A 12,790-nucleotide genomic window follows, 5' to 3' on the forward strand; every position below is an offset into this window, starting at 1 on the left:
GAAAGCCCTCCAAAGCACATTTGTTCCAGGAGGATGTGCAGCAGGTATTTCTTTTACATCTTAGGGCTATAAGTCAGTGTCTAGACACCGCAGGGGAATCAGAGGAATGCTTAAAGATCTAGAAGACTCTTTGGCAGCTATGAAAGCTTTGAGCAGATTTGAAGAGAATAGTGGCACTTGATTTCAGTCGTGACACTCAACCGCCGGTTCATTTGAGTCTTCAAACCACACAAACTAATTGGCTCATCTGGTGCACTGCATAATAAGATTTCTTCATAATTAGATTTTTTTTTTTTTTTTCTGGAAAGTACGCAGAAAATATCAAAATGAAAGACAAGGCTCAGAAATATCACGTCTGAAGAGACTATAGAGCTAGACTAGTCTGAAATGATGATCTGGATCATCAATCAGTCAATCAATCAATCACATACGTTTGTTACTGTTTTGCACACTAAAAATATACTTGGAACTATGGAAAACATGGCTACGTGAAACAATGTTATGGTCAGAATCTGCTTCATTAACTTTAAGCAAAATATCATTTATTTCTGCTTTCTTTTGATTATGTGAAATGTGTCTTGTAAAGTCATGACTGGTTTTATGAGCCTCTGTTTCTGTCTTATTACGCCATGGATTTAGTTATTTATGAGTATGTCTGAAAATATATACATTTATACATATTTATGTCAAGGAGAGAATTAATGGTAACACTTTAGAATAGGTAACACCTATTAGTTGCTATAGCATGCATATTACTAGATTATTATTCTTGTATTAGTGCTTATATAAAAACATATTAATGCCTTATTCTACTTGACCTTATTATACATCCCTAATCCTACCCAATACCTAAACCTAACAACTACCTTACTAACTAAGCAGCAAATTAAGAATTTATTCAGGGAAATGTCATAGTTAACAGTTAACAAGTGTTACCTATTCTAAAGTGTACATATATATAAACAGTATAAAAAAACTGAGTTACCACATTTATGTAAGTATTGTGAAAATAAAATAAAGCACAGATGAACATCATAAGTTGATAGAATAACACTGAAAGGTACCTTGAATACACTCATGTATTGTTTGAATAATCAGTTTTAATCAGAGACTCTCTGTTGTATTCATAACCAGGGCAATTTTATTTAATATTCAGGACATAAAATGTCTAAACTCAGCAGAACTGTGGCCTGGTTTTGAAGGCCAGTCAGTATTTAGATTTAGAACAGGGCTCTAAGTTTGAACAGGTGAGTTTTAAAATACTTTTCTGTATTTTAAACATTCAATCAGATAAATATTGCCTTTTTGTTAATACATTGCATTGTGAAATCTTAAATGAATAGATCTTTATAAATTATAAAAAAATAAATAAAAAAATTAATTAATTAATTAGTCACTGGATTTTGTTTGTTGCTGTCTAAACGGACACATTAAAAGCTACTTCAGCTATTTATTGTTCAGGTTATTTTTACACGAAATGACCCAGAAATCAAAACAAAGATAAAAATCACATGGGCTGATCTAAGACAACATATATATATATATATATATATATATATATATATATATATATATATATATATATATATATATATTCCTTTTTCCAAAAGCAAATTAAAAATCCATAATAATTAGGGGAGGGGACGTTATTTTCCTTAAAAAAGGACTTAAAATATCTTAATACCAAGGACTTAAACTGGTCTTAAATCAAAGCAGGAAGTCAAGGCATTAAATGTTTCATGCACTGCAAAAATGAATATCTTCCCCTGTATATTTGTCTTGTTTTCCAACACAAATATCTCAACATCCTTAAATCAAGATACATTTACTTAAAATGCATAATTAAGAATTTTATTTTATTTATTAAAATAATAATAATAATAATATGGACACTGAACAAAATGAGGTGAATTTATTATTAAAACAAGACCAAATAGTTGCCATTTGTGAATTAAATCTTGTTTTCAGTTACATGTTTACAATTTTTCTGAGACCATTGGCAGATGATTGTTCTTGTTTTAATAATGAATCCAATTTCTTGTGACATTTTATATTAACCTGCATGAACTTGGACTTAAAAAGTGTTAAATTTACCTTCATAAAACCTTCGGAAACCATGTATAAGGTTTATTATTAGTATTAAATGTGCATAAATGTCGTCTTTTTGTTAATGAGTATTAAGGATTTATGCGGGATTAAACTTCTAGCAAAAATTTATGTTACATTTTGGAATATTCTTTGCAATTTCTTTCTTTGTGATTATAGTTGTCATGCAAAATATATACATTCACAATATACCCTAGGCCTGTTGGTGTGTGTTTAGCGATGGGTTGGACTAGTGCATGACGTCATGTGATTATCTCCAGCTCGAGCTCACACATCTGCACATTCAGTCCGGCGGTGTGGAGCGCTTGTGTGGAGAGCTGCGCGCGCCTCTACGAAGCGCGCCTGACAGAACGCGCGCAGCGCAACTGTTCTTGAGTTCTTTTTGCGCGTCAGCTTGTCAGAATCGAAACAGTTTGTGATTTTATGAATATCTGCGTGCACGATGAAAAGCTGTCACGCTGCAAGCATGAGACGGTCGCGTCCCCAGAGCGCACTGACAGCTCAAGTGTTTCAGTGCATGGCTGACACCACCTAACGCGTCAAGTCTGGAAAAACTAACCTGGCTGTCAGAAAGATGAACTCAGAATGGGTGTAACTCAGTCCAATGCAACGAAGGAGGATGCAAACATCACCATCACCTCATGGCCGTACACGGAGACGGCCGCCGCGTTCATCATCCTCGTGGTTACCGTAATCATTCTGGTCACCATCGTTGGGAACGTTCTGGTCATCGTGGCGGTTCTGACCAGCCGCGCTCTCCTTGCGCCACAGAACCTCTTCCTCGTGTCGCTTGCGTGCGCGGACATCCTCGTGGCCACGCTAGTCATTCCTTTCTCCCTCGCCAACGAGATCATGGGACACTGGTACTTCGGCAGCACCTGGTGCGCGTTTTACCTGGCTCTGGACGTTCTGTTCTGCACGTCGTCCATCGTGCATCTGTGCGCCATCAGTTTGGATAGGTACTGGTCCGTCACCAAAGCGGTGAGCTACAACTTGAAAAGAACCCCGAAGCGCATCAAGTCTATGATCGCGGTGGTGTGGGTCATTTCAGCCATCATCTCGTTCCCACCACTCATCATGACCAAGCACAACGAGAAGGAGTGTTTAATAAACGACAAGACCTGGTACATCCTCTCCTCGTGCCTGGTGTCGTTTTTCGCGCCGGGGTTTATCATGATCACAGTCTACTGCAAAATCTACCGCGTCGCCAAACAGCGTTCGTCCACAGTATTCGTGGCCAAGAACGGGTTGGAGAGGCAGCCTTCCCAGTCCGAGACGTGCTTTGTGAGGAAAGATAAGTTTGAGAAAGTGTCTCCGAGCAGCAACAGCTCGGAAAGCAACCAGAGACAGGAGGAGCTGGATGATATCGACCTGGAGGAGAGCGCGACGTCCGACAACAAACCAAATAGCTCGCGGTTCTCCAAGCACAGGCGGGTGGACGGCGCGCGCACCTGCGCGCAGAGGACCTGCCGGATCTCCTGGGTTTCCAGTCAGGAGCAGAGCAGCAAACAGCTCGAGGTGGCGTCGAAAACCAAACTGGCACAGATGCGGGAGAAACGCTTCACCTTCGTTCTGGCTGTGGTCATGGGGGTGTTTGTTCTCTGCTGGTTTCCTTTTTTCTTCACCTACAGTCTCCAGGCCATCTGCGGGCACAGCTGCAAGCCGCCTGAGGCGCTTTTCAAACTCTTCTTTTGGATTGGTTACTGCAACAGCTCAGTGAATCCCATCATTTACACGATTTTCAACAGGGACTTCAGAAAGGCTTTTAAGAAAATCGTTTGCTTGACTGCGCAGCGCACCTAAGAGACTCGTATTTCGACTCTTTAAGTCAAGATTAAAATGCCTGAATGTCATCAGAATTTAAACCAAGAGGAATCTGCAAACTAATTATGTCCTTTTGCATAGCACTCTCATTAACTGTCATGCCCAATTTTTTTTTTCTACTTTTCAAATGCCTTTCAATGTATATACAAATTAAAAGTATGTAAAAAAACTAAAAAAAGAAAGAGAAAAAAAATTACATAAAACAACAGACATTGCATGTTTTTCATTATATGAGCTATCACGTCACACCATTTCCAGGTATTTAGTGATATATTTTTACTGTTTCAGATGTCAATTCCACCACAAAATGCTATATGAAATTGACAGAATTGTACTGTGATGCATATGCACTTTGTTTACTTGTTAATGGAGAAGTTAAAGGAGTGTGAAAAGTGTGTTTTAAGGAAGTTTGTCATCTAAAGTGTTAAAAGGACCACATGGCCAAACATGTTTATAGTGAAGAAACAAAATCAGTTGCACTGAAAAGAAATGGTGTAGGATTTACTTTGAATTTCCACTCAGAAACGTTTTTAGTAAATTTAGCAAATACAAAGACATGGCATGTCACACATAAACATGACATGAACATGAAATTTAGAGATGAAAAACTGACTAGTATCTTCTTGTAAGATACCACGGTGCTGTGTTTTGGTGATTTTGTATGTAGCAAAGTCAGCTTTCATTTCCATTGTTTTATCATTTAAAATCCAACAAAATATGCTTGTGCTCTCTCTCTCTCTCTCTCTCTGTTTACTAATCCAATGACATTCCAACATTTTAAAAAGTGACTCTAGTGTGACTTAGGGCCTCTGATGTACATATTGTTTGTATATATTAAATAAGAAATATTTGACTTCCATGTCACCACAGTGTCAACACTCTCAAATAATATAAAATGTATAAATGTAAACAAAAATGATTAAATATTATATTATATACTGTACTGTATATTTTCAATACAACTTAGACTTCTATATACTGTACATTCCAGACTATAAACGCCAAATGACAGAATTTATGAATCCTAGTTTTGGGAGTAATACTGGTAAAGTGTTTATTAAAATGGAAGTGTCTGATGCATTAGTACAAGGTGGGAAGATTGTTACTATATAAGGAATTGTTTGTGTTCAGAATATGTCGTGACAGTATTAAAAATCCTATTTAGAGAATGTTGTTAAAGAGGCCGGGGCTAGTTGTCCGTCCCAAGGGCTATATCTCACTGTCTGTGATGTTTTGTGCCAAAGGGCCAACCATAATAGTTGATCCTAAACATCTGCCTTAAATTAGTATACATTTAAATGTAACAATAAAACAAGGTGTGAATTGTGTTCTCAAGTCAAGAGTTGAAGGTCAGGGCAAGTTGTCACAATCTTTGCTGCCCAAAATAATATATTTTTATATCTTACCTTGCACATTTTTGCTTTCAGGAATTGTTTACTGTTTACATTAGGCTGAAAAGCCTTAATAAGTTATTTAATGGAGTGATGGCTTACCCCACATAGCATGACACCTCAGCATTGTTATTAATGGTCTTCTATTTTTTTCCTGGAAAATAATTGTGCAAATGTTCAATAGCTTTGATACTCCACATTTTAAGATGTGTGCCTAAACTTTTATTTCAGTATAAAGAAATATAACTAACCCCGGTCTCTTCTGTATGTGGGAAATGTGTAATGCCTCAAGGATCTCAGCATCTGATCCTCCATAAGCAAAAAAAAAAAAAAAAAAAAAAAAGCTAAATCACCTTTGCCATGACTCTATTAAAAGCTCTTATTGACTATGAGAAACCAAAAATGACTTGTTGATAACACACGCACACACACACACACACACACACACATACACACAGAGAAGGCTGGTTTCTAATTCAAGAATGATAAACCTAAAATAAGGCTGATTCATACACATTGCAATCCATCATATTTGTATCTTAATCTAAAGCCAGACAGGATATTCCTGCATTCAAGCAGGAGCGGCTGCTTAAGAGGTTTTATCTTAAAAACGCTGTTAAAAAAAGAGATGCAATATACTACTTTCCCGAAACCACTGTTATCACCCTTCACAACCAAAACAGCTTGGTTCATGCTGTCAAAAAAGGTTAAAGAAAAGTAAAATATCCCTATTGTAAAACAAACAAACAAATAACAGTCTGCTATAAATGTAGATCGATGTGAAAGTTCATGCTTAAATTGCATTAATGCAATGGATAGCTCACAACAGCTCCATCAAGCAGAATGCAATGGATGGATTATGAACAAGGCCATATGACAGCAAAACATAAAAATCTGTAAGAGTAAAATTGATATTGATTGGCAAACAGTGATTGAATGACTGCTGGCATGCAGAGTGTAAATTAATTATAACTCATCCCACACATGTGTTACATGTTTAATTGTGTTATCATGGTCACACATCTAATGTATAAAACAAATTGTGTGTTTATTCTTTTAATTGTGACTTTATTTCTCAGTTGCTTTATTTCTCTTGTCATTTGGACATTACATACTTACAGTGTTTTAAAATATAGTTTATTCCTGTGAAGCAAAGCTGAATCTTCAGTAGCCATTATTGTTTTCAGTGTCACGTGATCATTCTGATTTGCTGATTTGGAGCTCAGTTGTCATCATTTATTTTTGGTGCTCAGTTAATAATAATGGTATTTATTATTATTAATGTTGGAAACAGTTTTTGTTGCTTAATATTTGAGTGGAATGTGACAGTTGTTTTTTCAGGATTTTTTGATAAAACAAAGTCCAAAGAAACAGCACTTATTTGAAATAGAAATATTTTGTTAGAAATATTATTGCAAACTTTTGAATGATAGTATACCATGTTTTCCACACAAATATGAAGCAGCACAACTGTTTTCAACCTTGATAATCATAGGAAATGTTTCTTGAGCACACATGGGGCCACATAAAACCATAATCCAACCTCACTGGAATGCACTGCATGTGGAAATGTCAAGAAGAATGCTCAAGTGATGCAAAAAAAAGTTTGATTATCATTACATTAGAGTTAAAACAGGATCTTTTAATGCAGTGCGAGCGTCAAATAAGTTGAACACATGCTTTGTTAATTTCAACACTGTAAGATGCATTAACTAAGAAAAAAAAAAAAAAGAAAGAAAATCCGATTGACACTTTCTAGTTTTTGTCCACAGTTTGGACTTAAAATATTTTTATTTGTATTTATTTTATTAATTGAAAGAAAAAAAAAAAAAATACAAGACGTAGTAAGCCAGACGATTAACATTATTAACAGCAATTATTATATGATGCAGTCACACTTGTAGCAATATTTGTTAGTTCTGTTTGTTGATTCAGGGTTAGCATCATCTGGGGTCCTCTGAGGGGTCAGCATCATCTCTTCTCAGGTGTTCTGGATCCAGACTGGAGCTTGTGTAAATCGTGGCAAAACATAGAAACAAATAGAGACCTCATTAGCATAGCTGCGGTTCCAACTAAGTAAAATTAATTAGTTTAACCCAAGCTAAAGAATAATAATGCACATTTGATCAGATGCAACTGCAGTCACAATTTAAGAGATACATTAATCGAATGCTTGGCGAAAGAGATGCGTTTTTAATCTAGATTTAAACCGAAAGAGTGTGTCTGAACCCCGACCATTATCAGGAAGGCTATTCCAGAGTTTGGGAGCCAAATGTGAAAAAGCTCTACCTCCTTTAGTGGACTTTGCTATCCTAGGAACTACCAAAAGTCCAGCGTTTTGTGACCTTAGGGTGCGTGATGGATTGTAACCTCGTAGAAGACTAGTTAGGTACGCAGGAGCTAAACTATTTAGGGCCTTATAGGTAAGTAATGATAATTTGTAACTGATACGGAACTTAACAGGTAGCCAGTGCAGAGACTGTAAAATTGGGGTAATATGATCATATTTTCTTGACCTGGTAAGGACTCTAGCTGCTGTATTTTGGACTACCTGTAGCTTGTTTATTGAAGATGCAAGACAACCACCTAGAAGTGCATTACAATAGTCCAGTCTAGAGGTCATGAATGCATGAACTAGATTTTCTGCATCAGAAACAGATAACATGCTTCATAGCTTGGCAATGTTTCTAAGATGGAAGACTGCAGTTTTTGTAACATGGGAAACATGGTTTTCAAAAGAAAAGTTGATGTCTAATATAAAACCCAGATTTTTGCCTGTAGATGAAGTAACAGTACATCCATCCAATTGCAAATTGTAATCTACAAGATTCTGTGTACTGTTTTTTGGTCCAATAATTAACATCTCTGTCTTTTACTAATTTAATAGGAGAAAATTATTGGTCATCCAATCTTTTAAATTTTTAACACATTCTGTTAGCTTAGATAATTTAGAAGTTTTATCTGGTCTCGTTGAGATATATAGCTGAGTATCATCAGCATAACAGTGGAAACTAATCCCGTATTTTCTAATAATATTACCAAGGGGCAACATGTATACTGAAAATAGAAGGTGACCTAGGACGGATCCTTGTGGCACACCATATTTTACTGGTGATAAATGGCATTTAAGTAAACAAAATGGTAGCAATCAGACAGGTAGGATCTAAACCACATTAGAGCCTCCCCTTGAATACCTGTATAGTTTTGTAATCTGTCTATGAGTATGTCATGATCTATGGTGTTGAACGCAGCACTAAGATCAAGTAAGACTAGAAATGAGATGCAGCCTTGATCTGACGCAAGAAGCAGGTCATTTGTAATTTTAACAAGTGCAGTTTCTGTGCTATGGTTGGGCCTGAAACCTGAAAAATCTTCATACAATTGTTTTTTTTTTTTTTTTTTTTTGTAGGATAGAGCTCAATTGAGCAGACACAACTTTTTCTAAATTTTTTGACATAAATGGAAAATTTTAAATAGGCCTATAATTTGCCATTTCACTAAGATCAGGTTTTGGTTTCTTAATAAGAGGCTTAATAACCGCCAGCTTAAATTGTTTTGGGACATGACCTAAAGATAACAATGATTTGATAATACTGAGAAGCGGTTCTTCGCCTACAGGTAACAACTCTTTCAGTCTAGTATGATTAAAACAATGAGTGGCCCGGTGACATTTTGTTTGACTACAAAAGGGTTTATTAGGTCAGTAAACGCAAGTCCTAATGCATCATTTGTATTATCAATGTGAATATTAAAATCTCCCATGATTAGCGCCTTTTCAACTGTAACTAGAAGGTCTGAGAGGAAATCTGCAAATTCTTTTAGGAATTCTGTATATGGCCCTGGTGGTCTATACACAGTAGCCAGAGCAAGAGATACAATAGATTTATTTTCCATGTCTGATACTGTAACATTTAGCAGAAGTATTTCGAATGAGTCAAACCTGTATTCTGTTTTCTGGGTAAGACTGAGAATTTCGCTATATATTGTTGCAACACCTCCGCCATGACCAGTCTGATGGGGCTCATGCTTATAACAGTAGTTTGGTGGAGTAGACTCATTTAGACCAATATAATCATTTGGTTTTAACCAGGTTTCAGTCAAGCACAGTACATCAAAACTATTATCTGTGATAATTTCATTTACAATAACTTCTTTGGGTGTGAGTGGTCTAATATTTATGAGCCCAAACTTTTATTTAAAAATTTTGGGTTTAATCACGATACTATTTTCTCTAGATCCTAAATTAAATTTATATTTTGACCTCACTATTCGGGGAACAGACACTGTCTTAATAGATTGGACAGAGCAAGTACTTCTATCATTTGAACGTGTAAAACAAAAATCATCATAATAGCTATTTGAGAATTGGCTTACTAGTCATATGGAGCGAAGTGTTCTGGAGATGTCGTCAGCTGGGGTGCAGGCCATTAGTGCGAAAAAGCCTAGGATGCTCCCAGAAAAGATTTCAGTTATTAACAAATACCAGTTTCTGTTCTTTACACCATGACCACAACCATTAATTTAAAGCAACAAGTCTACTGAACCTGAGAACACGAACACAAGGGAAACAATGAGTGTGCACTTTACCTTCGGCTAACGTAGCACAGACTCCGATGATCACAGCGTTACGTCCCGTCTTGCGGAGGGGGAGAACCGGAGGGGGAGAAGTCGTCGCCTGGGGCCTGGCTCGCGTCCTCCGCTGTAGATGCACCCAGGGTCCGTGGTGTCTTGGCGTTGAAGTGAAGGACATCTGGGAAGATTGCGTCCTGGGTGCACTGGACCTGTGCAGAGAAACACACGGAGTAGACGTGGTGGGACTGTTAACAGCATGCTGTATACTTACTCCGGACTCGTGAGCATCAGCCCGGGAGGTTTCCAGCACGGCTCTCTGCTCTCTCAGCTGGGCATGCCTCACCTCCAGGTCGCAAATCTGCAAATCCACAGCCTCCAGCTCGAGCTGCATTCAGTGCAGCTCTGTGTCCTCACCTGCAATCAAAGATAGACATACATCTGCCATTAAAGCAAGTAACAGTGAGTAAAGCAATGGTAATGTGTGTGAATAGAATATTAGCAATGCAAGTACGGTTAGCCGCAACCTCGTAGCCGATGTTAACGGGCTACAAGCTAATAGCGGACCCGGGAGATCAAAATAAAACTAGTGACAACAAGGTGCTCTGATTGTTTTTGCTGTAGAATACGATAGAGGATATATTCACACGTTATAGAAAGGGAAATTATGGTGAATAAAATGTATTTTAAGATAAAAAATAGTCAATAAAAAGAATATAGTGACAGAGCTCAAACACAGTACAAATGGCAACAACAATATTTTATATATATATATATATATATATATATATATATATATATATATATATATATATATATATATATGTATATATATATATATATATATATATATATATATATATATATATATATATATATATATATATATATTCTAACTAAATGTCTACATTTCTGCACAGGTGTGTTGTGTGTGACAGATATCCAGCTACATAATGGCAGTTCCTTGCAGGTGAGGTGAGACAGCCAGCCTTCATCCACACAACATGTTTGTGCTCTCAAACACATATTCTGCACACTCAAGCCTCAGAAACAGGGAAAGTCAGAATCTATTTTGTCACATCAGTGTCACAAACAGGTGGACGGCAGCTTTTCCAGTGGGATTTTATCTAAATATGTGAATCTTGTGAAAAGTGTCAAAATTTGTTTTCACCCCCAAAATAAATAAATAAATAATACAAAGCTTATTCTTTTGCATCTAGATATTATTTTATGACAACAAATTCTCATAAATTATGTACACACACACACACATCCTTTTTAATAAATAAAACATTATCTGTGTATTTAAGATTTATACAAGGGCACATTTTCAATAATAAAAAAAAATCCAGAATGTATCATATTCATTTGAGTATATTATTGTATGCAAATTGAGGAAATTGAGGAAATTCATATATTCATATAATGAAATAAAATCAATAAATCAAATCAATAAAATAAACTAGCTTCACTTTTTCTTTTTTCTTTTTTCAGGGTGAAATAATTTTCATGAGATTCACCTTACCATTAATGGATAGATTGATGGATGGATGGATAGATAAATAAATCAGATAAATAAAGTAAAATAAATAAAACTTCAAATTTCTGGTGAACCTGTTTTCATGAGATTTAAGAAGAAAGAAAGAAAAGAAAGAAAGAAGAAAGTAAGTAAGTAAGTAAGTTATGGTTCTAAACAGTGAAACTGATTTTTTTTAAATGTGCATTATTAAAATAAAAAAAAGAACAAAAAATGAAAAAAAAAATAAACTAAAATAACTAAAATGCACATGCAAAATGCGAACATGAAAGATGCAATAAATGAATGAATTAGAGAATGAACAAATGTTCTAAAGCAGTGAAATGGCTTCACTTATGCAAATAATGTATTTTAATTTTGGGTCAAACCTGTTTTCATGAGATTCACCCAAACACTAATGGGTTAATTAGCCTGTAAACAAACAAACAGGCAAAGATCACACAGAATATCAATATTCTCCCATTTCCCATGATCAGCAAATCACAAATAGAAACCACAGCATGGTGTCTGGAAGTCCTCTGGTGAAGCACAGGGCTGGAAACACTGACCTGACACTGGACTTACAATCAATGCTCTATTTTTATCTGTTGTGGAATTTGTTTAATGTCCTTCTTCTGTGGATGGGTTTGGCCCAGATCCAGCCATGCTGGGCTAGAAATCCCACACCACACAGAGTTCAATGCATGAGAAAAACAGGACCTCTGATTGCCTCTGGTTTCCTCACGCACCCTAATAATTCTGATCTAATTGACTCTGTAATGCTGACAGAATCTGACATTATTTCCTTCTACAATACATTTGCATCTACCGTATTTAACACTGGGGAGGTGCTGATTATAATTTAAATTCAATGAAATGTGCAGACTTTGTGACTACACTGATATTAAAAACACCATTCCTTTTCAAACAGTGAAAAATCTTTTATTAATATTAGTGTGAAAAATTATAACTAAAGGTAATTGTGACTTATCCCACAATCGTAATCTTATTACTCACAATTTAGATTTTTTTCCATCATAACTGAAAGTTTGTATCTTGCAATAGCAAGTTTTAAACACAAACTCATAATTAAAATCTTGCAATTCTAACTTTAGTTTTTCTAGGAATTATGACTTTCCTCAAATTTAAATTTACATCTCGCAATTCTTTTTTTTTCTTTTTTTTTCGCTACGGAATAAAAATAAAAAAGCCAATTACATCTTACAACTTTTTTTTCAGATCTGAGAGTTTATCTCACAAACCTTGCAATGCTGTTGTTTATTTTCACAATGGAATGGAAAAATAAAATAAGGCAATTGCATATTTTTATCTGATACTATTATTGATTTTAAATATCACAATTTGACTTTTCGCAGAACTACAA

At 35.8% G+C, this 12,790-nt stretch overlaps 1 protein-coding gene across 1 annotated transcript; it reads left to right on the forward strand.

The window, feature by feature from the left end:
- The first annotated feature begins 2,163 nt into the window (after positions 1-2,163).
- On the forward strand, positions 2,164-4,099 carry LOC113047823 (alpha-2 adrenergic receptor-like). The gene has a single exon (XM_026209145.1). It carries the CDS (start codon positions 2,692-2,694, stop codon positions 3,907-3,909), a length of 1,218 nt encoding a protein of 405 aa, XP_026064930.1. The 5' UTR covers positions 2,164-2,691; the 3' UTR covers positions 3,910-4,099.
- Positions 4,100-12,790: the final 8,691 nt, after the last annotated feature.

The sequence above is a fragment of the Carassius auratus genome, chromosome 29, assembly GCF_003368295.1.
Source record: "Carassius auratus strain Wakin chromosome 29, ASM336829v1, whole genome shotgun sequence".
Classification (NCBI taxonomy): domain Eukaryota; kingdom Metazoa; phylum Chordata; class Actinopteri; order Cypriniformes; family Cyprinidae; genus Carassius; species Carassius auratus.